This window comes from Nelumbo lutea, chromosome 1 (assembly GCF_056320005.1).
Source record: "Nelumbo lutea isolate HS-2025 chromosome 1, American lotus-T2T, whole genome shotgun sequence".
NCBI lineage: Eukaryota > Viridiplantae > Streptophyta > Magnoliopsida > Proteales > Nelumbonaceae > Nelumbo > Nelumbo lutea.
Genome location: NC_142684.1, coordinates 158,924,265 through 158,951,583, shown reverse-complemented (window position 1 = coordinate 158,951,583; position 27,319 = coordinate 158,924,265). Strand labels below are relative to the sequence as shown.

The 27,319-nt window shown below is 40.2% G+C and overlaps 1 protein-coding gene across 10 annotated transcripts in view; it reads right to left on the bottom strand.

Moving 5' to 3' along the window:
• ATRX (P-loop containing nucleoside triphosphate hydrolases superfamily protein) overlaps window positions 1–27,319 on the bottom strand; it is a 106,071-nt gene that overhangs the window by 62,132 nt on the left and 16,620 nt on the right. For all 10 annotated transcript variants that reach the window (XR_016103371.1, XM_088958307.1, XM_088958315.1 and 7 more), the window contains 3 exons: window positions 26,494–26,684; window positions 26,165–26,408; window positions 10,835–10,948 (listed from right to left, as the gene is read on the bottom strand). Coding sequence is in view for 9 of the 10 variants with exons in the window: in XM_088958307.1 (XP_088814433.1) it covers window positions 10,835–10,948; window positions 26,165–26,408; window positions 26,494–26,684 (549 nt within the window). In the remaining variant the exon portion in view is untranslated. The remainder of the gene's footprint in view (window positions 1–10,834; window positions 10,949–26,164; window positions 26,409–26,493; window positions 26,685–27,319) is intronic.

Genomic DNA, 27,319 nt, shown 5'->3' with positions numbered 1-27,319 from the left:
GTAAGGACCAAGGACATGTGCAAAGCAGACACACCCAAACACCTTGAGAGGAAAACATCTCCCCCTCGGGAAAAAGGAGACTGAATGGGGGGTTGAATCCAAGTATACGAGAAGGCACCCTGTTAATCAGATATACTGTTGTGAGAATTGCACCACCCCAAAACCGAACTGGAATTGTAGATGTGCTCATCATGCTTCTTGCAATCTCAACAATGTGTTTGTTCTTCCTTTCTGCAACACCATTCTGTCATGGACTGTAGGGACAACTGCTCTGATGTACAACACCATATTCTAACAGATATGAAGCAACGTGTTTTTCAAAATATTCCCTGGCATTGTCTGATCTGAACACCTTTATTCTTGTTCCAAACTGTGTTACAACCATCTGATGAAATTGCCTCACCAAGGATGGTACTTCATCATGGGATCTCATCAGGTAAATCCAAGAGTATCGTGAGAAATCATCCACAAATAAGAGAAAATATCGATAGCCTCCCATAGAAGGAACATGGTAAGGTCCCCATACATCCGAATGTATAACATCAAAAGAAAAATAACACATTTTATTACTAGGTTTAAATGAATGTCTACAATGCTTTCCAAGTTGACAACCTTCACACTCCAGACTTGACAAACTAACAGACTCAAAAAGTTTTGAAAACAAAAGACTCAAAGAAGAAAAAGGTAAATGGCCCAAACAATTATGCCAAAGGTTAATTTGGCCAACAAACCCTGACTCACTATTCCTACTGACATGATGACTCTGATGAGGAGGAAGAACATCCATGAGGTAGATCCCATTCACTTCACGACCACTCCCAATCCTCCTCTTTGAATCCAGATCCTGCAAAATACAATGACCAGGAGAAAAAATTACCGAACAGTTCAGGTTCTTAATCAAACTACTAATACATAACAAATTAGTGTTCAATCTAGGAACATGAAGGACCGAGGGTAGAGAAATAGAATCACTAATCTTGACAGATCCCTTCCCAGCAATAGGAATATGGGATCCATCAGCTGTGGAGACCCTATCTCTGTTAGAGCTGGTAAGAAGAAAAAATAGTAGAGCTATGGGTCATGTGCTCTGAGACTCCATAATCTATAATCCAAGGAGGTCCCTCCTTACCTGAAGAGAAACATAATTTGTAGTGGCGTGTGAACTACCTGTGTGAGCAAAGGCAGTAGAGTGGACTCCACCAGTGCCACCTGTACCTTGTTGTCCGCTAGATGTTGAACTGGAACTGGATGTATCCCGCTGGTTCAAAAGTTGCCCATACCTCTCAAGTTCGGCCCTTACTACAGCAGCTGCAACAGATTCCAGAGCAGTTGTAGTAGGAGGGGCCAGAATGTCCCTTCTTACTTTTCAGTCTAGCCGGCACAAGATGTGGGTGAAGCTTCCAGCAAGTATCTCTTGTGTGTTTAGGCTTCTTACAGTAGTCACAGATCAAATATCATTTATCTTCCTTCTTGATTTCACTGCCACCCCGATCTCCACTTTGTTTAGGTTTCACAGTACTCACCATGGCAGACTGATCAGAAACAGGATTTTTCATCATCACATCTCTCCTGCTCTCCTCCCCTAACACAAAGGCATATGCCTGGGAGAGGGTAGCACTGTCCATGGAAAGAAGATGTTGTCTTGCAATATCATACTCAGGATTAAGGCCAGCAAGAAATTCAAACACCCTATACTTCTCTAGATGTTTTTGATAGGTAGCTGCATCCTTAGTGGTTTCCCAAGCAAATGTCTCTAAATGGTCAATCTCCTGCCACAGGGTTTTAAGGACTGAAAAATAGGCTGCAACAGGTCTATCTCCCTGCCTTGTAGAAATAATCCGATTTCTCAACTGACAAGCCCTAGCAACATTCTCCCTCTGTGAATAGGTTTCTGCAACCCCATCCCATATTTCCTTAGTTGTATTTGCCCAAACTATATGGGGCAACATGGAATTACACAACCAAATCATCACCATATAATTCTCCTGTACCCACCGGAAGTTGCTAGTTTCGGATTTCACTTCCTCACTAGTGATATACCCTAATTTCCCACGAGCACCAATGGCCATCTTTGTAGATTGTGGCCATTCTAAGTAATTTGCACCATCAAACCTAATTGTAGTAATGGTCCCAGTTCCGAAAAGGTCTCCAGCACCTCCTCCCACTGGTCCAATTTCACTCTCGGGCTTATTTTCAACTCCGTGACCCTCCATGCTTCTCAAAAATGTAAAGAAAATAGCTAAAATATGTAACAAGATCAAACGAAACACTTCTGGAACCAACAACACCTTTCTGGTGTCCTAGACTGTCTTCCCACAAAAGATTCTTTTTCTGTGGGACAGGAGAAGAGAGAAGAGGCAGTCGCTCTCTCTAGAAGCCTCCAAATCAAGCAGGACTTGAACCGCCCCTTACAGAAAACTCCAAGGAACCCTAAAAAATTAGGGCGGCTACTAAAGTAGCTGAACAGTCACAACTTAAAAACATAAACTAATGGGCCTAAAGCCCAACAACTTTCTAACTAAATAGCTTAAAATAAGAATAAAAAACAATTAGGCCCAACTCAACACAGTCAGAAGAGAGTAGAAGAAGTGTGATGAATTGTGTAGAGGGGGAGTCAGTTGCCCTAACTGTCCGGGGAAACTCAGATACAAACGTCGGAGGTCCTTTTAAAAAAGGTGACTCTCAGAAGAGAACAGATGATAAGAGTAAACTTTGGTGCACTCACTGCCAGAAGACAAGACACACTAGAGATACATGTTGGGATCTCCATGGAAAACCTAAATGGGCACAAGATTTGGGTAAGAAGTCAACACCTGATCAGGGCAAGAAACCAAGTCAACAGAATCAGAAAAAGTATAACTCAGCTAATATGGCGTCTCTACTAGTCAATTGGTAACTCATGAGAGGCATCCCCAGTTCTAACCCTAAGGAAGAAATTATCAACTCCTTTCGTGACCGATTGGAATTGTATGGTAAGACTCTCCGCCAGATGGATTCTGGTCCTACTCCCTCTACCTCTTTCGCGTCTACATCAGGTAACGCTGCCACTGCCTTCTATGTGTCACCTCATACCACTGATTCTCCTTGGGTTAGTGACTCCAGAGCCTCAAACCACATGACCGGTAAGTCAAATATATTTCAGACATATAACCTTCTCTCTGGGAGAGATAAGGTGAGACTAGCTGTTGGTTCTTTCTCTACCATAGCTGGCCAAGGTACCATACCTCTCCCACTCGGCCTTACCCTTTCTAATGTACTACAGTTCCAAAATTACCTATAAATTTATTGTCCATTAGTAGAATAACTCACTCCTTGAACTGTTCAGACACTTTTTTTCCGTCTTCATGTGTGTTTCAGGATTTGGCCTCGGGGAAGGCGATTGGTAGAGGAAGCATGGTGGATGGTCTCTACGTATTGGAGAATAAAGCTGGTCTTGTGGCTACAGAGTCCATGAGTTTGTCCAGTTAGAGTCAAGTCTATTAATGGCATATTCGTCTCAGTCATCTTTCTTTTGAGACATTAAAAGTTATGTTCCCAAAGTTGTTTGAGTCCTTGTCAGTGAGTCTGTTACAATGTCACACATGTCAATTGAGAAAACATTGTAGAAATTCTTTACCTTCGATAAATAAAAAGATCTGAGTTTCCATTCCATATTTTTTTATTCTGATGTTTGGGGTCCTCTTACTCTACCCATTGAGGATGGTTATAAATACTTCATTACCTTGATTGATTATAGATACACTTGGGTTTACCCTATGCGATCTAGAGATAAAGTGCCAAAAATTGTAAAAGACATTCAACGCATGGTATTCACTCAGTTCCAAACTAAAATCCATATCTTCCAGTTGGACAATGCGAAAGAATACTTCCATAGTGATCTCACGGAGTTTTTTGCTTCAAGTGAGTCACTTCAACAAAGCTCTTGTGCCAAGACACCCCAACAAAATGGTGTTGTTGAACGAAAGAACCGTCACCTTCTCGAAGTAGCTTGAGGCTTATTAAATCATATGAATGTGCCAAAACGTTTTTGGATGGATGCAGTTTTGTGTGCTACATACATCATCAACCGTATTGAAAGAATGGTAGGATCCATCTAATGGACGCCATGATGGTTGCGGAATGGGTGGGCGCATTTCAAAAATTTTCCTACCTTCTCCCAACTCGGAATCATATTCCCTAAATTTAAAATACAATATTCAATGATTCTACTTGAACCATAATCGAACAAGATCTAAACTAAAGAAAAATGGAGGATTATACCTGATTCGGAGAAACAGTATCTCCCAAAGTTGGTGTTCATGCCCAAAGAAGACACCAAGATCCGCTCCTGCTGAAGATGACACAGCTAAGGGTGGAACGGAACCAGCAAGGTGTGTCCTACACACTGGATCCTTCGCAAGAACCCTTTGGAAACTCTAAACACCGAATTTTTTTCAGTCTTTCTTGCAAGACTGATGTCAAGAACTGATTTCTTGACTTCCTATTGCTGCAAAGATCAAATCTTGCAAAAGGGAATGGCGGCGGCTGGAGGAGAACTCCTGGGACGAAGATGGCTAGATTGCTTCTCTTCTCTCTAGAGTCTGTATGAGATCTAATCTCAATTCGCAGGATAATTTCTTGCTTACTCAAAAAACCCTAGTTCGAAATCTGATGTATTTCTCTTAGGGTTTCTCCTCCTTTCTTCTTGATTAAGAAAACCTCCTAATTAGGAGTTATCCCAATCCAAATCAGTATTTGGATAGGGGATTATCTTAATCCTATATGCAGATTAAGTTAGTTTAGTCCCAATCTTATCAGGAGGTTACCAGATTCAAATATGATTTGAATTTGGTCTCCCAGAGTGGATAAGGTTAAAGGCCCAATCCTTTTACTAACATTAATCTCAGCTTCGCCCCATAGATGGATGATCATATCAGCCAGCTCGTAATGGGCTTTTGGCCCATTAAGTGTTCAGTGTTTAACTAGTTTCCAATCTGCTTCCCAGTTGGGCTTCTTTGTATGGCGTGGGACCCAAGCATTGATCTACACACCAGCCACATGGGTTCGACCCAGCCTTTATTACAAGGCCCAGCCGAATTCACTGAAAAGCTCAATGAACCCCTGAGCTCATCACATGGACCCTATGGGCCCAACACTTACATTAAGTGGTCCCTGGGCCAAGCCATCTTATAAAAACCCAAGGACTGTGGGCAAGTGCAAGATTAGCCCATCAGGTATTATCCTAAATGGTCTTACACTTAACCTCTCAACCCTTAATGATCAAGCACTGCTCGACAAGAGAGGACCTCTCCCTCGGTTGCAAAGAACAATGCCGCACTCTCTACTCACATGGATCCCGGGAATTAAAACCATTTGCAAACTTTTTGAAACCGTACATATACATATATATATTTTGCAAAACAAAATTCCAACGATTGAAATCAACTGCCAGTAGTTTGGTTTCCATCAGAGAGAGTGCATTCCCGATCATTACCATTGTCCGACAAAGGGGTTGATCCTGTCACTATGATCACTCACTCAGATAAATTCTCAGACTGCCCCAACATGCCCAAGTTTTGACCCTCGCTAAGGATCTCACTGATTGACATATCAAAAACAGCCCGATCCGACACCTAGTGAAATGTCATAATCGAGTCTAAGGGTTAGGTGTAACTTTCCAATTTTGCCCATCTGTCTCCAAGGTCCAGGGCAATACTGGAAATCTGGTTCGGTTCAAAGATTCAAGTAATCTCATACTACATGTGCCTTGGGTCTTACCCTGGTGGCCGAGACAAGCCATCCCAACACTTGGTGGCACACCAGTATCAGCCTTGGCAAGATAAATCTCCCCAGACTTATCCAATGGCTGTGAACATTTAAAACTAACACGAGTCTCTATAAGTGTCCAGTTTTAGGGTCTTACACAAAATTATACCAAACAACATGAATCAAACATGCGCTTTATTTATTTACACTAAATGTCAAAAGTACATCAAATTGGATTGAAGCTAAGAGCATACAAAATTGTCTAACACGTATGCCATCTCAGTTACTAGAGTATAAGGCCCCACATCAGCTTCTGTTTCCTACAGCTCCATTGTCCACCATTCCGATGCGTGTTTTTGGGTGTCATTGCTTTGCCCATAACTTGTCCCCTACTTGAGGTAGGCTTGATCCTTGGGCTATTCCTTGTGTTTTCCTTGTTTACCCTTTATCTCAAAAGGGGTATCATAGCTATGATGCTACCTCTCGCAAGTATTATGTCTCCATTGGTGTATCCTTCTATGAGAATCAACCTTTCTTCTCGGTTTCTCCACAGGGGGAGAGTAGGGTTGAGAAGAAACAGATGGCTCAAACTCAACTACCTCCTTTACCTGATCCTCCTCCTCCATTTTGTGTCTTTCATCGTCGCCATAAAAGCCAACAGAGTTCAAGAGTCGTGGAACCCGACAGTATGCAACCAACATCATCAGATTCGCTAGAGGCAGATCCGTCTCATCAGCCAGGTACACTTGCTCCTATTGATATGCCTGTTCCTCTCAATGTTGATTCCCCTGCCATCAATGATCTTGATGTTCCTATTGCTAAGAGAAAGGGTATTAGATCTTGTACCACTAATCATCCTATCTCTAATTTTTTGTCCTATGATTACATTTCACCTTCATTCCGTACATTCCTCTCTTTTGTGGACAGTGTCCCCATTCCTAAGAATGTGGCTGAAGCTTTATCTAAACCTGAATGGACAGATGCAATGTAGGAAAAATTGATGCATTACACAAAAATGGCACTTGGGAGTTGGTGGATCTTCCTGAAGGGAAGGAACCAGTGGGTTGCAAGTGGGTGTTCACAGTGAAACACAAGGCTGATAAAACTGTTGAAAGATACAAGGCTAGACTAGTAGCAAGAGGTTTTACACAGGTATATGGAGTGGACTATGCAGAGATTTTTGCTCCAGTAGCCAAGATGAATTCTATCAGGATTCTTTTTTCATTGGCAGCAAATCTTGACTGGGAACTTCACCAATTGGACATCAAAATTGCTTTCTTGAATGGTGACTTAGAAGAGGAAGTGTACATGACCCAACCTCCAGGTTTTTGTGCCAAAGGCACTGAACCAAAGGTGTATAGGTTAAAAAAATCTTTATATGGGTTAAAACAATCACCTCGGTCTTGGTTTAGTAAGTTCCGCTTAGCAGTTCAACAAATGGGGTTCAAACAATGCCAGTCAGATCACACTCTATTTGTGAAAAAAGGTTAAGCGAAAATTGCAGCTCTAATTGTGTATGTGGATGACATAGTGATCACAGGAGATTGGGAGGCTGAAATACGAAGACTAAAAAAATTCTTAGACACTCAATTTGAGGTGAAAGATCTAGGCCCCTTATGTTATTTCCTTGGAATTGAAGTTGCCCGCCCTCACAAGGGCATCTTTATTTTCCAACGGAAATATGTACTAGATCTACTAGAAGATACAGGCAAGTTGGGGTAAAACCAATTGACTCACCAATTGAATCTAATCATCAGCTAGGAGACAACCGGTGAGAGTTTTTGAAATATGTAAAGAAGTTCCAGAGACTCGTAAGGAGACTCTTGTATTGTCTATGCCAGGCCTGATGTTGCTTATGCATTGGGTGTCCTTAGTCAGTTCATGCACAACCCTAGGACAACTCACTTTGAAGCTGTAGAGAGGATCCTTAGATACCTCAAGAAGTTTCCCAGAGCTGGTTTGTTGTTCTAGAAACATGGACACTTAAAGGTGGAAGTATATATTGATGCTGATTGGGCAAGAGCAGTTGATGACCAAAAGTCTACCAGTGGGTATTGTGCCTTTGTAGGAGGAAACCTAGTCACATGGAGAAGTAAAAAACAAAGTGTGGTGGATAGATCTAGTGCTTAAGCAGAATATAGAGCGATGTCTCATGGGGTTGCTGAAATCATGTGGATAAGAAATTTGTTAGGTGAGCTAGGTTTTGCAGTGAGCAATCCTATGTCACTCTACTGTGACAATAATGTTGCCATCAATATTGCTACTAATCTAGTCCTGCATGATAGGACGAAACACTTTGAAGTGGACAAGCATTTTATTAGAGAGAAACTTGTAAATGGAGAAGTGTGTACTCCATATGTCAGCTCAGAAGAACAACTTGCAAATATCTTCACAAAGGTCTCCATCATGTGCGGCACAATGATTTGTAAGACAAGTTGGTCATGATTGACATCTATGCTCCAACTTGAGGGGGAGTGTTGAAATAATTTAGTTATTTGTGTTAGGGTCTGTTTGGCTAGATAAAGCATTTTTTTATTTCTGTTATTGTACTCACTTACAGTAGGGGCACAAGAGTCTTTTCCCTTCTTATTTCTGCCGCCTATATAATATAATAGAATCTGGCGCCGCCAGCACTGTACCATTGCTCCAAACCTTTTCTTCTTCCTTTCTTTATTCTTCTTTTCTCTCTTCTTCCCTTCTCTTCTCTACTTCCTCATATTTCAATCGGATTTATTGCCAAGATAGAGTAAAGCATATAGAATTTAAAAATACACACACATTGGACTCCTACCAAGTCTCACCAAAGCATCAACTATTTGACCAACTAGTCAGATGACAGCCATACCAATTGTACGATACACTATGATACCCATGATGTGGTAAACAAGAAAATTCAATCGACGACTAGATGGTTCCAAGCACCAAGTTGAGACTAGGCAACAGGGTGGACTTTTTATCAAAAAGAAAACTAAATCCTACAGTAATTCCCTAGGTTCAATTGCAACCAGCAATCATCTTTCACTAGTAATTATCAATAATCTTCATCAATCAAGTATAAATTTCATATCAAAACATAAAAAATCAACATATTCTTGAGAACAAAAACAAGAAAGCAAACAGAGTAACATGTGTGTTGATTTAACTCTAACAAATAAGAAAATAATAAAAAGAAACTAGTATATACAGTCACAAAATTAATAATGTAGTGTAATAATATCTGTTGTATTTATTATAACCTCAGAAAATAAAAATGATAAAAAAAAATTATAATGCCTTGAACAAAAAACTAGGTGTTAAGGTAACTATGGGCACCTTGTCACCTAAGCACCTGCCTGGACGTCGCTTTGGCAATTATGTCATCTAAGACCAGTATATCTTAAGTTTTACTTGTTTGTGTTTATATCCAGATAGTTTAACTAGTATTTACATGCATCTATTTTGTTCCACGGAAATGGATGTGGTAAATGTTTGTTGTGGCACACAATCCAATGCCACATTCCACTACTAGAAGAGCCCCTCCCTCCCCCCCCCTCCCACCTGTTAAACCAGACTTTTTTTTTAATCAGCACCTGTTAACCAAGACTTTCATTCTCACTTCTTGTTTTTCACATCTCACTACTCCATTCAAAGGAAGTCTAGAGAAAAAGGGTAACAACAGCCATTAACGAAAGACCACAGCAACAAAGACATTATAGAGAAGGCGAATGAGATCTTCAAGTTATCATGGGGTTAGAATCTTTTTTTTCATTTTATATCTGTCAAAAAGTGTAAGAACAAATGTATAAAGAAGGCCTAGATTCAAAACGCATTACAGCAGAATACACACTAAACAAGAAAAAAAAAGAAAAAGAAAAGAAAGAAGAACAAGAAAAATCCCTAGAAACCAATCCATCAAAAAACAGAAAACATCAAAACATAGGCAGACCAAAGGATTTAAGATACTGTCAAAGAAACATCCATTAGGCTCCTTCCCAATAGCACGGTAATGGTAAAAGGAACCAAAGACAAAACAAAACCAACCCTACTCCAAACGAAAACAAAAGCAACAACCATCCATTTCACTTATCAAAAATCCAAAACCAGTAAGTCTTGAATAAAATAAGATAATTGCCAAAGTATGATATGACAAGCAGAGTGCCAACCAGATGGTTGATAAGGTCTCCTGCTGGTTGTAGCGGAGATTTGGGATCGAATCCCGCCTGCAACTGGGTTGGGGGGTTATGGGTTGGGGGATGGGCTACCCCCCCATTGTGTAGCCCTTCAAAAGATATAAAAAAAATGGTATGATATGACAAAAAAGAAATAAATTACTCACTAAATATTTAGCAGAAACACAGGTTGAATATACATTTTGGATCTACACAGCGCAGTACGTATAGGGTAGACCAACCGCAAGCATCTTATCAAGAAATACCAAATACAAGAAAAACTCGACATGTGGAAGACACATTTTATCGAAATGTAACCAGAATCAGCAGTCTCCACATTTTATCGGAATGTGATTGTAAGCTTCCTACAGACTGCATCAGAAAAATCCCATGTTCTGTTGGACTTGATAGAGAACATCATATAGTTTCTGGAGTCACTCTTGGAACTCCTGACTTAAGAAGGGTCTACAGAACAGGGTTCAAAATGACCCAATCACCCAGCACTGACAAGAAAATGAATGTGGAATCCTTTAAAGCTATTTCTGCTAAATGCACTCCTACTAAATGCTAATATATAAAGTTGGTATTTGGCAATATACTTTTTCCATATCCACTATTATAAATTAAAGTTTTATTTTATCATCTTTTATACATTTGGAATCCTTTAAAAAAGATTTCTGTGATAGATACTTTTATATACAATATTCAATATATAGCATTAGCTATTTTATTAATTTCTAACAAAACATACCAAAGTTTCAGTGAAATGTCAAAATGTGTCACAAGGCAAAATCAAATTTCCAGAAAATTAAAAGTGTTTCAGTCAAGAACAATCTCCTAACTTCTCATTCATAAATTTTTTAGCGAAACAATAATATATAGAAAATAAGAATATCATGAAATAAACATATATATGATCTATGGATGTCTAATTGACAAACCTTCTTGAAGTTTTTCTTTTGTTCTTCGGAAAGATCAAGTTCACACTCGTTAGCTATAGCATCTGCATAAAAAGGATCACTACAGTTGCCATCAATGTCATCGATCTCCTCCACCTGAAAAAAAAAAAAAAAGAAAAGATTTTTCTCAAAAGTGCACTCTTAAGTGTCAATAGAACTGTCACCAAACATCAAACAAATTCGGTGACAGAAATTTAGCATAAATCTATACATACAAAAGGTGTAATCAGCCGATAAAAAAAAAAAACAAATGATTACAGAATATTTGAGCACCATTCTGGCATATATAGAAAACTGAAAACCTATTGAGAATTTAAAAAAAAAAATGCTTAGAATGTCAAGAAGAACTAAAAGATGATCAAACTAAGTGAACAATCAAAATACAGCAAGATGAGGAAAATGAACCCAGAATTCATTAAGTAAGGACTTTTGTGTGGCTAGAAGGACATAATCAAACAGTCTAGACCCTTTGGAGTGAATAATGACTGTTTGAGAATTATGAAGGGAATATTTTTATCTTCGCCACAAGTTCATAACAAAGGAAAAAGAGGAAAATAACCTAATTGGAGTTTTCTCTTTGTCTTCCTCTTTCCATTCCTTCCTTCTACCCCTTTTAATACTTAAGATACACAATTGCATTATCAACAAAACTCTGAATAAGACAAGAGACTAGAATTGTTATGTACAACAAGCTATCAAAACCCTGAACTTGGGGTAAGTTAGCAAGCAGGCCATCCAGGATTGACTCAAGATAAAGCACATATAAGAATGAAATATCTTTAAACCAGTGTTGCATGGACTTTACTAAATGGACATGGATTCTTGAGGAGCACTTCCATATAACACTTTCCTTCGCTCCTTGATTATTTGACATGAATGAACTGCTAAATGCTAATGTACAAAATGAATGTTTTTTCTCATACATGAATCCTGCTCCAACATTCCTTTCTATTCAGTGCCAAATCTTCTCCCTCCAGCTATCATATGCTGCCAAATAAAGTAAATAGTTTTCCACTAGTATAAGAAAGCATCAGTTTTGATGTAAGTTGATTCAAAAATATTCTCAAAGATTTGGTGATACTTGTCAAACTCACTCAGTCCCTGGTGGAAAAGGGAAAAGGAAATGGAACAGAAAGAGAGAAATTTTCAGAGGATCAGCAGATGGTCTCTCTTGTGAAACTCAACGTTATACTAGAAAACTTTCAGTTAGCTAACAACAGGCTTATAGAAGCCCCACTGTTACGAAGTATATTCATCTCCTTACAATGGGCAGGCCCCCATACCAGATCCCTGATACAATTTCTCTTGCTAATGAACCAGCTCCTGAATTGGCTGCCTGGTCACCCATCTGAACAACCTGTAAGTCTCTCTCCATGTCAGTAAATCCAAGCATTTATATCCAGTTCTCCAACCTACCTAATAAAACCTGCAAGTCAGCCTCCATAGTCAGCCTTTTTATATCCCAAAGCCTTTGCTAGTCTAAATCACTGAATAAATTGGCCACATAAATGGTCAGAATTTTTCACCAGCTATTTCTCAAAATCTCCCCAACCTTTAATCACATCATCAGCACAAATGGCTTTTTTTTTTTTGCTAAATGAGAGAATTTTATTAATTCAAATAACGGAAATACAATCAACCTAGGAAGAGGCACAAGATGTTACCTCCCCCCGAGGACTGAATCATATACACTAAACATGCACAAGCCTGAAACACAAATTACAAAGTAGCCCAAAACAGATCTCCCCTTGACACCCCTTGCTTGGCCAGAAAATCAGCCATTGCATTTGCTAATCGTCTGACCCACTGAAACCGGACAGTCATATTTCTTGTCATCCATTTAACTTTTTTAACAGATCCCTGTAGCCCCAACAAGCTGTATCTGGGCTATTCAGCCAGCCCACTACTACCTTGGAATCCCCTTCTACTAACAAATTGTTCACTCCAATTTGACTAGCCATCTGTATACCTTGTACCGCTGCTAGTAACTCTGCCCTTACAGAATCACCTTCACCCAGTGGCTTGAAAAAAGAGACAACATATTGCTGCCTTTGTCTCTCAGAATCCCACCAATCCTGGATGGCCCTAGGTTACCTTGGGAGCTGCCATCAAAATTCAATTTTACCACTCCAAGGGTTTCCATTCAACTTGTGATTTGTTCTTGGTGGAGACTCTAGAAGCCACTACTTCCCAGTTTAGGAGAAACCTGTCAACAATTGTGAAGATTTCAACCATGAGATTGTCCTTGTCAATATGCATTCCTTGATTTCAGCAAGACTTCTTTCCTTTTCTTGAAATATTCTAGCATTTCTCTCCTCCCATAAAATCCACAAGGTAGCAGCTCTAATACATTTCCACATTAACTTCCATCTTTTTGTCAATCTCCCAAGAGCAGCCAGAGTGAATAGCAGCTTTACTTCAGAGGGCAAGTTCCACCTGCACCCAAATAAGGAAACAACCCAATTCCAAATATTGGCAGCAAAGGAGCATGATATCAGCAAATGGTTAAAGTCCTCACCCCTCACTTTACACATAAAGCACCAATTTGGGGACAGACACATAAAAGGTTTCTTTTTTTGCAAGTTTTCCACAGTATTGATCTTTACTATAATAGGCTTTTAGGGGTTGAGTGCTCACCCAAGTATCTTCTCAGAAAATAATGGAGTTTCCAAAACATGCATTGTACCTTACAAAACTGAGGAATTTAGGGAGAATGCCAGAGATAGCCTTCCAAGGTGTTGTGAGCAAAGCCTTTCGAGATACCCCCTGCATCCCAACCTTATTCAAAATAGCCATGGATACTTTTCACTACTTCATGCCACAACCTCTCCCTCTCCAAGGGCCACCTCCAAAGCCACTTACCTAAAAGAGTCTCATTCTCACTCACCACATTCCCTAAGCCTAGGCCGCCTTCTTTTTTGCTCTAACTCACCACCTCCCACCTGATCAAGTGATCTTTTTTCTCTTCTCCAAGTTCCCATAAAAAGTCCCTCATCAGTTTTTCCAACCTCTGCCTCCCTTTTAGGATTTCTAACGACTGACAAGAAGTATAAAGGCAAGATGGCTAAAGTTGCTTTAATCAAAGTAACTCTACCACCCACGGAAATATAGTTTCTCTTCCAAGCTACAAATCTTTTTTCAAATTTTTCCACCACCGGGTTCCAGAACCTACTTTCCTTTGGATTTGCACCAAATGGAAGTCCTAGATAGGATAGAGGCAAGTGCATTCTAACAAGGCTGCTATAGACACCATCTCCTCTATATTTAAATGAACTCCCACAACACAGCTCTTCTCAAAATTTACCTTCAAATTTGAGGCTCTCAAAGTGAATTATTAAATCCTTTAGATTCCTTACCTCCATCAAATCACAACCTTCACAAAAGTTTATTATGTCGTCTGCAAATTGGAGATGTGTTACTGAAACTCTATCTCTACCTATTCTCCACCCTCTTGGAGATCCGGCTCTATCCTCTTCTGAGAGGAGTCTACTAAAAGCATCAATTACTAAAGTGACAAGGAAATGTGACATGGGATTACCTTGTCTCAGACCCCTACTAGCTGGGAAAAAATCAGTAACTACCCCGTTGACTAGGATGGAATAATGGCAATTAGAAAGGCAACCGTTTATCCATTTGCACCATTTATCCCCAAATCCACACTTCCTTAGCACTAGTGATAAGAATCCCCAATCCACCAAGTCATAGACCTTTTCAAGGTCTAGTTTACAAACAAAACCTTGACGCCCCGATCTCCTCATCCCCTCCACATATTCATTTGCTATTAGAATCTGATGTACAATTGGTCTCCCCAAAACAAAAGATCCTTGCACTTGGCTAATAAGACAAGGAAGCACATTTTTTTTCCTCAAAGATAACACCTTTGCCACAATCTTATAAACACTAGTCACCAAACTGATAGGTCTAAAGTCCTTTGGATGCTTGGCCTCTTTCTTCTTGGGAATTAAGGATAAAAAGTAGCATTAATTCCCCGATTCATCACTGGATTATTATCAAATTTCTTGAAGACCTCCATTAAATCTTCTTTGACTACATCCTAACAATATTGAAAGAAAGCCATTGTAAACCCATCTAGCCCCAGTGCTTTAGATCTATCCATGGAAAAAACGGCTTTTCTAATTTCTACCTCCTCAAAATTCCTTTCCAGCCAGCTTCTACTCTCTTCTAGAAGACTTTGTGAGGTCACACCTTCCAACTCCACACTAGGGCTTAGGGATCTCCTCAAAATGGATTTGAAATGGTCAACAAAAAAATTGGCTATCCTCTCTTAGGTATCATAGACTATTCCATCCACTTCCAATTTGGACACTAGGTTTTTCCTTCTCCTGCCATTGGCTAGGTCATGAAAAACTTTAGTGTTCCCATCTCCTTCATTCATCCACTTACATCTAGACTTTCTACCTCTAAGAAATTTCTTCTCTCAAAATGACTTCATCTAACTCTCTTTTTCGATTCCATTGCCGATCTCTATCCTAAGGGCTTATGGCCCTTCAAATTATGTTCCTCTATTTGGGTCAACAGAGAGGATTTAATTTCTTACCCCTTTCCACTTCACCCCCCTTAGGTCTTCTCTCCACCATTTCTCAACCTTCTTCACGAAGTCCAAATGAGTCAACCACATGTTCTCAAACCTAAAGGGTCGAGGTCCTTACCTAAAAGGCTCCTGTCCTAGGCCAATGGGGCAATGGTCAGGTGTGACTCTAGGTAGAGCCCTTGTTATCAAGTCTGCCCACTTATTTTCCCAGCTTTCATTGAAAATGAACCTATCTAATTTGGAGTAGGATAGTGTCTCCTAAAAGTTGGACCAAGTATAGAGAGTTTGCCACAATGGGAATTCCTTTAACTCACAGTTATTAATAAAATCGTTGAATTTCCATATGCTGGTTGTAATGACCTATTGGGGGTTATTTGATTCATTCGTAAATCAAATTACATTGAAATCTCCCCCCAAGCACCATGAACCATCTCAAAGCCCTTGAATCCCATAAAGTTCTTCCCAAAATTCATTCCTTTCTCTGTAATTGCTTGGTCCATACATATTAGTTAGAGCCCAAGTAAATCCATCCTCTACCATCTTGAATTTTAATGACACTGAAAAAATACCTACTAGCTCCTTCAAAACCTCCGGCGTATCCTTTCTCCAAAAGGTAGCAATTCCCCCTAAAGCCCCCCAAGAAGGTGTGGAAACCCAACTTATTCCTCTAGATTTCCAAATGCTTCATGCCCATCTTCTATCAATAACAGCTAATTTGGCCTCCTGTAGCATCACTATATCTGCCCTTTCCCTTCTAAGGAGGTCCTTAATCAGCCTTCTTTTCCTAGCACTCCCCAACCCCCTCACATTCTAACTGATGATTTTCATGGAGATAAGAGATTTGGCATCCCCTTCTAAGACCATGCCTCTACTTAGAGGCTTTCCTTCTCTCCCCTCTTCCACTAAATTCCAAATTTTCTTCTATATCTGATATCAACCTTTCCACCTCTGATCTTTTCTTCTTCCTTCGGTTATTAATTGTTCCAAATCTGCTTAAGGCTGCTTTTGTTTTATTTTGCCTTTCCGAAATTCCTTGATTTTCCTCCAAAGATTCCTCTATTTGCCTATACTTCTCAAGGAGAGCACAAATATGTCCCCAAATCCTCTCTAATTCCTCCCTCTACATCTTTCCCATAATTGATTTATCCCCTACTTTTTTCCTACTTTGAACCCCTGTTTTTACTGAACCTTCTTGAACCTCATACTTCCCTACCTCTTCATCTTTTCTCTTATACTCCTCCAAAAACATACAGATCTGATCCCAGATCTTCTCTAACTCCTCTTCATGTGATTCTCTTCCCCTTACCACTTCCTCTTGTTCTTTGCCCTCCTTGTCCCCAATTAAATACTTTCCATCCATGGCTGTTGCATCAAGTTGAGTGGCAAAAGTACCAGCTCCAGGCAGGAAACCCACATTAGTAACAGAAAACGAATTGACAATATTACCTGAATGGTTGTGGGAAGAGGTCAATGACTCTTGAAGAGCAACACAAAGGGGCAAGGTCGTGGCTAATCCTTCCAAAAGAGATGATTGTGGGTTCCCATTGCGTTCAACCAATGTTGTTTTAGTCCTTGCATCAGAATTTGCCTTTAGATGTTGTCCCATGGTTGATGACCCTGTGATCGGTGACCAAGGTAAGTCATGTTCCTCTATTCCACTATCAATGTTGTGCTGCTCTAGCAAACTGGGAGCAAATTTAAGAACCAGTGCCCCCTACATCTCCTCCATAATAGTTGCGATAAACCCCAATTCCTTAGGTAATGGGAGAAATTGAGAGTGCTTCTTCTGGGTTGAGTCTGTTAAATCCAAATCATCGTTTTCCAAAAAAAACAGCTCGGTGTGAAGGCTCTCATCAGCATTGATAAATTTGGCATTTTACAGTTCCACGCTTCCAATACTTGAAGAGCCTTTAGACTCTGGTTCTGAGCTACCTTCTTCCTCTGTCGCACAGACATCAAATGTGTCCGTACTATTCTAATTTACTATCGCTAGAATGAGGGAACACCTTGTCTCCACTATCAAGGGTGCTTCTTGAACCTCAAATTGCACCACTCCACATCGACTAACTTTGATAGGAACATAGCTCGGCCCACTACTACTGCGCAGCCCAGAAGCATGATACCCATACAACCTTATCCGAATACCTATGTGAGAGGGCCACGTCAGCTAGTTAGTTACAATTGAACTAGTCCCCCATGTGATGTAAAGGGCTATAAATAATTGAAATCAATAAAGTGGATTACCTTTTTGAGCATCAAACCATTCCTCTCTTCTCTTTCTTTCTGTAGGAGGATTGAGCTCCCTCGAAGAAGCTCATGTAGTAGGTAGAAACCTACCAGATGATATTAGAGCCTACACTATGCTTCCCAGTTGCAATCGTGTGGCGCAGTTGGTGACGTCGGTATTGCAGTGTTCGGTCGGGACTAGGGGGACTAGTGCAAAGCCAGCCTGTGTGAGCGCCGAGACTGCGAAGCATGGAGTGTTACGATTCATTAGTCCCACATCGGTAGTATGGGATGCCATTGTAGGGTGTATATGTGTCTAGGTTCTCTCCCTCTAACAGCTAGCTTTTAGGGGTGAGTTCGCCTAAGGTACATAACAAACGGGCTCTACTACTATAGCTGCAGTGGATAAATATCTCACCAGTCGGGACTTAATCTTGCAAGAGCTCAAGGGCAATTTACAGCGAGCTTAGCAGATAATGAAAGTTGCTTATGACCACAAGCATCGTCCTTTGGAATTTCAACCTGGAGACATGGTCTACTAGAAGCTCCAGCCCTATCAACAGACCTCAATAGCCAAGCGAGCATGGGAGAAACTAGCTCCCAAATTTTATGGACCCTTCAAAGTCTTGGACAAAATCGAGTCAGTCGCCTACAAGCTGGAGCTCCCGCCATCATCCAAACTCCACCCCTTTCATGCATCACTACTCAAGAAACAAGTGGGTCCAGGGGACAAGTCTCAGGCAACCCTTCTAGCCTTCACTGATGAGGGAGTCATGGTCATGGAGCCTCGCAAGTTGATAGACTTCCGTTGGGTTCGCAAAGGGAGATACTACACCGAAGAGGCCTTGGTCGTATGGAGCAGCCTACCTAAAGAGGAAGCCACTTGGGAAGAATACTCCCGATTGAAGCAAGAATTTCCCCATGTCAATCTTGAAGACAAGATTGATCTCAAGGAGGGGGGAGTTGATAGGAACACAGCTCGGTCCACTACCACCGCGCAGCCCAAGAGCATGATACCCATACAGCCTTATCCGAATACCTATGTGAGAAGGCCACGTCAGCTAGTTAGTTGCAACTGAATTAGTCCCCCATGTGATGTAAAGGGCTATAAATAATTGAAATGTAGTAAAGTGGATTACCTTTTTGAGCATCAAGCCATTCCTCTCTTTTCTTTCTTTTTGTAGGAGGACTAAGCTCCCTCAAAGAAGCTCCTATGGTAGACAGAAACCTACCAAACTTTCTTTCCTGCAGCTGGTAGAAGAGATTTGCTCGAGGAGGACGATGATAGACCATCTTTTTGGTCCATCATCTCCCCATTTCCTTTGGTCACGTGCCTACTTAAAATGGCACGTGGCTCTTTAAAGCTTGGGTCTACACTATTTACACAATCGGCCCATTCACAGGAATAGACCCATTAATTTTTTATGGGCCAGGGACAGCCCCCCAACCTCATTACCAGTCACGTGTTCACTTAAAACAACATGTGACTAGCCTCAGTTCAATGGACCAGAATGAACCGACTCACAAGACCGGCTTGACACTTGAACCCTTGCCGACCTTTGTTCAATTTCATTTGAATTTTGAACTCCTGGCACAAGTCTGCCTCCAATTAATCCTCCTGTCACCGACTGAACATAGGACCTGCCATCCCTCAGCCCACCCTGTCATGCAAACTTTCCCCAAGTGGTTAAATTATTCTCTTTTTTCTCTTTTTTCTCTTTTTTCTCTTTTTTCATGGTTACCTCAGATGACTTAGCCTCTTTTGTAGTGACTATTCTGCCTTGCAAACCAAGCAACCAGGCCTGTTCTGCCCCTTCTTCCCTCCTTCCATAGCTGGGCTTCAATGGAGGTAGCAAGCAAACGGGGTATACTAAACCCTCTGAAACATCCTCTATCTTCCTTGGAATGTCACTGGGTTTAACACCACCTAACATCAATGCAACTGAATGGAGATCACAATCAAAAACACCTTCTAATTTTGCATCACAGATTACAGCTATTGACTGTAATACTTCCTCCTTCCAGAGATTGAAAAGTAACCCAAGCAATCTAACTATTACATTGTCTTGAATCTCAAAACATTTGGTATTAGGGAGAGGACACCATTTCGAGACTGTGGCACCACCAACCTCTAAGTGAATGTTTAAAGCTGAAATCTCTACTTTGTCTTCACCCAGATCTATCAAAGCTTTACAAGATTCATAAGGAGTAATCACCATCGGCTTTTGCAGGTTTAATTCTCTGAATATCGCCTGAGCAATACCTCTCCGATCCTTTGGTGGACTTGAAGTTTCCACCACAAATTTCTTCCTCCAATCCTCTTTTTCTGCTGTTGCTACCAGTTTACAACTTCTTTTTCCTTTTTCTGCAATCATCCATTTCCTATCAATGGGCTCTTCCTCTCTTTTGTTTACCCCCTTTCTTTTCCTTGCTACAGCCTCTACTTGTATTGTTTTCAGCTGCTGAGTAAAGTCACTCAGTACCTCTGCTACTACCTTCCATCCATCACCCCTTCTACTTTCTGGGAAGCAAACCAACTGCTTCTTTCTTCCTCCAAAGAATTCCTGCAGAGTTATGTAGCATCCTTTTGCATTCTTTTTGCATTCCAACTCATAACTCTTTCTTCCATCAAGGTTGAACTTCATAAAGTTCATTTGTTTACCTTTAGAACTTGCTTCTGAAACAAACTTCTACATCCATTTGATCACTTCAAGGCCTTCCAACAGTATTGTCGCTTTCTTTGCCTCCCTAATCTAAAAGCTCTGCCTCCCTAATCTTCAAATATGAGATCTTTTGTTTCAATCTTCATCACTTTCCTTCATCTTGCAACTTCTACAAACCTATTCTCCATCTCCCATCAGAACAAATTTCTTTGAACTACTCTCTTTCTTAACCCAAAGCACCACTCCAATTTTTATTTGCTCTATCAATGCTCCCACCATATTTCAGCTTCATTTTATTAAGAGATGGGTGCTTCAACTCCATCACCTTCCTTTCTTTCTTCTTAGAGGAGTGTGCCACTTCATTTCGCATCCATATTAAATCAGTCATCAAGAAGCTTTGGAAAAGTTCAAGGAGTATCACCCAACCATAGATCTTCCCAAAAGAGTACCCTAGAACCACACACCACATCAAATATGATGAGATTAAGATTGGATATACCTCTTGTATTGATTTCCAAGGAGAGCACAATTTCGATATAGGAGCTATCTTTGCATCCCAACCATTGCTCATCAGCCTATAATGCTTTCTATAACCTTCTGCCACAGCCTCTCTCTTTCCAATAGAAGCCTCCAAAGTCACTTTACTAACGAAGAAGTATTTATTTGAACTACATTCCCAAGTCCTAGAGCTCCCTTTTCTTTGTTTTGCTGACTTGTTCCCACTTCACTAGGTGGTGCCTTTTTTCCTTCCCAAGCTCCTGGAGAAAACCCCTCATAAATTTCATTAATTTCCCTACTATCCTAGCTGGAATTCTAAAGGTGCACAGGAAGTAGACTGGTAGGTTTGCTAAGGTTGCCCTAATTAGGACAATTCCACCTATAGATAAGTAGACAGGTAGCCTTAAATATTCCAATGGCTACTATTTAACCTCACACCCCAAAACCTCAACTAGCACTCTCATATTTTCATCTTTTTTTATCAATACTCTCATATTTTCATCTCTTTTTATTACTCTCATATTTTTATCTTCCAAGTTAATCCCTGCTATACAACTCTTTCCTCAATTGATCTTCAATTTGGAGACCGATTAAAAGGAACTAAAGAAATCTGAGATCTTATATTCTCCTAATTACCTCCCTCACATGATAAAACGATGTCATCTGCAAACTGTAATTGTGTGACTATCAACTCTAGGCTTCCTACCCTCCATCCTCTAAATAGGTTACTTTGGTTAGCCTCCAAGACCATCCTACTTAAAACATCAGAAATTAAGGTGAAAAGGGAGATAGGGGATCACCTTGCCTCAACCCTCTTTTCGCTAGAAAGTAATCTCTATCCACACCATTAATCGGTATTGAGTACTGCAATAAGCTTAAGCAACCCTTCATTCACATCCTCCACGCTCCCCCAAACAAATTTTCTCCATGATTTCTAAAAGAAAAGACCAATTCACAAAGGCATAGGCCTTCTCTAAGTCCAATTTGCACACCAAGCCCTTCCCTCTCCTCCTCCCCTTCTCTGCTACACAACCATTTGCCACCAATATATGATCTACAATCAATGTTTTAAAACACAGAGGTGTGATGTGAGGTGGTCCACTACCTAGAAGCGTGAGGCATAGTTCAAAATGTAAGAGGCATAAGCATCCCAAACACAAGGAGCCACAAGCCTCCTCAAGGGGGGTGACAAGGAGAGGAGGAAGAAGAGGAAGGAGGATCTCATTTTCCTTTATTTTTAATAAAACCTTTTATAATAAGAAGAATGAAGAATCCATAGCACTAGTTGAGAAGGGGGGACCTTGTCGAAGCGGATGCGAGCGAGCAAGCCAGAGGCATACTTTTCTTCCCCCTAGCACACCTCATGAAAAAACACATGAGAAATTGTCAATGCCATTGGCATACACCTCAGGGCATTCTGGGGCTGCCTCACCTAGAGGCACGCCTCCAAGCGTATGCCTCCCACGCCCTTTAAAACATTGTCTACAATCTGTCTCCCTTCAATAAAGGCCTCTTGAAGTTGGCAGCTAAACTTCCCTAAGACTTATTGTGCAAGAATTGTGGTCCGCACACTCTTGATTTAATTTGCTCACCAAATCCCTATTGATTAAGTTATCTTTATGGGAGTATGCCTGATTCTCGAAGCAAGTTTTTCATAATTTTCTCTAACCTCTTTGTGGCACTGATACTCTAAAAAGTCAAACAACAAAGAAGGTTGGAGAAAGACCTAATGGTAATTGTTCTCCCCCTAAGGTTTACTTCAGGTCAAGGTTGAAGTACTGATACATTGAGCAACCAAGAATGCTAGCATATTTTATTATACAGATATGACCCAAATTGACTCCAAAACAGCTTTAACCCCAATTGACCTTCCCAAAGAGAGTCTTCTACACAAACCAATAAACCAACCACAAGCCAGCCATATATATGTATGTACTTTTTCAAAAACAAATAAGGTCAAATTTCAATTGTACTTCCAAGGAATCTGGAATAGTCTCAAGGGTGAGTCACTAATATGTTTTAACCTTGCATTCAATTTCTAGAACAAGGAAGACATGCTAAAAAATATAGTACAATTACATAAATAACCTATTAGATACAGTAAGTAAATCCCATGAAGGAGATTAAGAAGGATAATAAATAAAATTTTCCATTTAATATGTGAAAGATCAACTATGAAACCAGTAAGAAGTAATTTAACAATAAAGACATGATGGGATGACGTAGGATGATATATTTAAGGCCTGTAATTCAACAATGGACATAAAGAACAAGAAAATCATCAAGAAGAATCAATGGAAGGCTATGAGGGACATGCATTGAAGTAGAGAGAAAGATTCAAGGGCCTGTAATTCAATAATAAACATGGCACCCAATACAAAGGAATAATGGAACAGGATTCATGGAGCCGAACACATTTAGTTGGGAAAAAACTATGTTGAGTTGTGTTGAGCAGTGCAAACTGCAAACTTAAAGAAAAGTATAAATAAATCCTGAAGAGAATTTTTCTTCCCAAGAAAAACGCTCCCCAAACTCATATCTAGGGATGGCAACAGGGCGGGTATAGGGCGGGGCACCCACTCCCCATCCCCGCCCCGTAGCTTAAATCCCCACACCCATCCCCGGCCCCATTGGGGATGGGGAATCCCTGACATGTACCCGCCCCGCAATCAATGATCTGGGGACAGGTAATTCCCGATACTTCTCCGCCTCAATGACTGTTTCAATGGGTAAGTTGGAAGACAAGCTTGCAGAGATGCCGGCCTAAAAGCCAAAAGAGATCGATGAAATGGAATGGAGCAGAGATGTAAATCAGAGGAAGGGTTTCCATGAAAGGCCGCATGACATTTCAGTTTACAAGAACCTAAAATTCCATTTGTTTGTTCTGTTTTGATTCAATTAGCAGGACAGTCTTTCAGAAACCCTCAACTGTTGGACAATGAGGAGCTTGGACCTGATCTTGATGCAATGGTCAGCAGACGAACAGAGAACAAGAAAGATCGAAGAAGATTGCAGACCGAGAAAGGTTGAAGACGAATTGACAATTGCAGACTGAGAAAGGTCAAAGATGATTGCAGACTGAGCTGCACCCTTGTGCTACAGCGGTCGGCGGCCGGAGGCCGGCCATCCTACAGTGGCGACAGTGCCTGGCGGTTGGTGGACGAACGGAGAGCAAGAACGGAAGAAGATTACATACTAAGAAATTGAGAAGTCTCTAAGACGAAGACTGAACTGAAAACGGTTGCAGATTGAGCCGCAGCTCTGTGCTATGGAAGTCAGCGGCCAGTGGTCGGCGGTTGTGCGAAGGTTGAAGGTCTCTGCGCTAAGTGAAGGTTGAACAGTGAAACTGAAGAAGAAGATGAAACAGGAATTCAGGAAACACGAATTTAGTCAAATTACTCTTACCCTAATACGTTTAATACATTATATATATATATATATATATATATATATATATATATATATGTGTGTGTGTGTGTGTGTGTGTGTGTATAGTTGTAAATTAAAACCGGGGTCAGGGCAGGTTCGGGGATTTATAGGCAGAACCCATCCCCGCCCCATTCCCGGTTTGGGGCAAAAAAAATTCCCCGAACCCGCCCCATTCGGAGCGGGGCGGATCGGGGACCCGGTTTTGTGGGTAAAATTGCCATCCCTACTCATATCCTTCACAAGAGAAATCCTTACACTTTCCCTAATCTAACAAATGAATACCTACACTAAAAAACCAAAAACCTAGAATGCAACATATAAGCCCATTTAGAACCCAAAATGCACAACTAGGGAACACCGAATATCTAGCAAAAAACCTACTGTTGGGGACTAAATTCTCTCTCTAAAAAAATATTACAAAATAAATCATAGTTGATGTAGAAGGGGTTTACCCTGTATGACAAATAAAAAGTTAAAACAAATAGTGAAACTACCAAGAAGAGATTTGCATGACTTCCTTGAGTTCAAGACACTATTCCCAACAAAACAACCAAGCACAAGCTGGTGCTGAATAAGCATACAAAGTATTCAACAAGCAAGAGCCATAAAGGTAGACTGAACAGATCCTATCCAATTATATAGGGTCTGGTTCCACTTCACTTGTCCTGATTATAATTGGGTCAGTTCTGAGTTTGAATACTATGTCATTATAATTGGGTCAGGATCAGTTTTGCTTGTTCCAAACCAAATAAAGACCCAAATTAGCATATTAAAAAGATAACACTAGTCTAATACATTGTTTCTCATGATATGATTGTAATATTAGCATATTATCATTTCCAAATGTATCAATTTGACAAATTTGCAGGTTATTGTCAAATTACAAGTTAAAAATAAACAGTCAATTATAATCTGGTCTTATCAGGTCAGTCCTAAATAATAATTGGATAGGTTACGATTCTGTAACAAAGGTTGTCTAGGGTTGGATTCAGAACTGGTTCTGCACATTTATTTATCAGGTCGGGAGCCATTCTACCTAGACCCAGACCATAGCAGACCCATTGAGAGCACAAACAAAAAAGGGCATCTTCTTTTCTTAAAGCGAAAATTGATTGAAGGGATACAAAACCTACTTCTCAGAAAAAAAAAAAAGGAAAAAAAAAAGATGGTAATAAACTGAACAACCAAAATAAAAGATAAAAACCAGTTTCTTATTCCTGCATTCAGCTATATGCACCAAACCATCAACTGCCAAATGGTAGAAGAAAATATGGCAGCTTCCCCTTCTCAAACATTTTTGTCCCAAAAAAGACATGAGAAATAGGAGCTGACTCGGCTCCTATGAAGGAGGTTGTCAGACCTACGTGGTCCCGTCCTGAGGTAGGATCTGTAAAACTGAACTTTGGCGACAGCAGCTAGGTAATCCAGGTCCTTCAGGCATTGGAGGAGTTTTCAGGAATGATGATGTAATATCGTTGCATTTTATTCTGGTCGAATTGGGGTAGATGATTCTCTAAGGGCTGAAACTTTTGCTGCTATGGAAGGAATTCAGAAAGCTAAGGGCATGCAGATATGTAAGTTGGTAATTGGAAGGGGAATCAAAATTAGTTATCAATTGGTTGCATAAGGAAGAGGATGCTGGATGGTGGAACAACATCCATGAGAAAAGGAGAATCAGGTGGCTGTTACAATATATGGAGGTCTCTTTTCAGTGGGATAAAAGAGAGACCAATTACTTGCTGACACATTGGCCAAACAAGGGGTGGGAAGGAATCAACTGCTTTCGGCTTTGTTGTAATTTGTATTGATTCTGGGAGAGTTAAGACAGTCTATCCCTCCCTTGCTTGTACACCCTTATACTTTTTCTTATTTTAATGAATTTCAGTTATTGATCAAAAACAAGAATAAACTACTAACTAAACATCTAAAACCCAGATTACCAACCTCATCAACTCCTGGCAACTTGAGCCCCAAATTTGCTGCTTGTTGTGGTGTACTAGCTAAGTAAACAGATGCCCAATGCTTGCTACCAAATGAAGTACCATCAACACGCTGAGATTGAATGATTTTGTTGAACACAGACCAATCAGCTTCTGAATTTTCTCTTACAATTTCTTTATTGTCTTCACTTGCAAGCTTTCTTCCCAGAAATCCACTTGCACCTTCTTCCAAAAGCCTACCATGTTGTCTGGACACAAAAGTACACCAACATAAAGTTACATTTTAACCAGTGCAGAACCCCAAAAAGACAATGATAAAGGGTGGAATCAAACCTCCTGACAGGCCGATGGGATTGAAGAAATTTTTCTGCGTCTAAAATTGAGTTAGTAAAGTCAGTTGTTACTTGAGATCCCACCCAGTGAGTCCTTTTCATCCATGCCTCAGTGCTGCAACCATTGGGAGCCTGACTCTCAATCCATTTATAAAGGCTTGGGAGTTCAATACCAGCCCCATCAAGTTGTTCCTGTGAGAAAAGCATGTAAACAAATACAGGAAGTGCACAAAAGATATAACACAAAAGAAGTTGAGATTCACATGGTTGTGAAAACAAGTAGCTAGCTCAGCAACTTAGCATTGCAACTAGAAATAGATTTCATTACCAGACAACAGTTTGCCTTAGGATGCATATCTAAGAAATATCACTACTTTTTTCTTTCTATTTCCTTACCCAGGGGTGGGGAATGAAGTCTTAAAAATTAGAATGCTCCTAATATGAATAATTAACTACATATAAACCCATCAGTATGCAAACATATCAGTGAAAACAGAACAAGAGTAGACTAGGCAAAAGCATTTCAATGATAAAAAGTGTTCATAAGATGGTGATACAGACAAAGAAGCAAGGAAATAATCCATGGAGAATTAAACCAGTTTTCTGATTCCTATGCAAATTTCAGAAATTTGAGATGATAGGATACCAGCATTCTTTGAGTTTTTTTAAATTTATTTTTTAGTCATATGTGTCTGAAAAATAGGATTTTATGTTTTCTAGAAACTGACAATTATTCAAAATTAGGAAAATAGATTTGAGATAGGAATTTTTATGTAGGACTAGAATGGAGAGTTGTGAAGGGAGACCAAGTTTGGTCATGTTTCAAA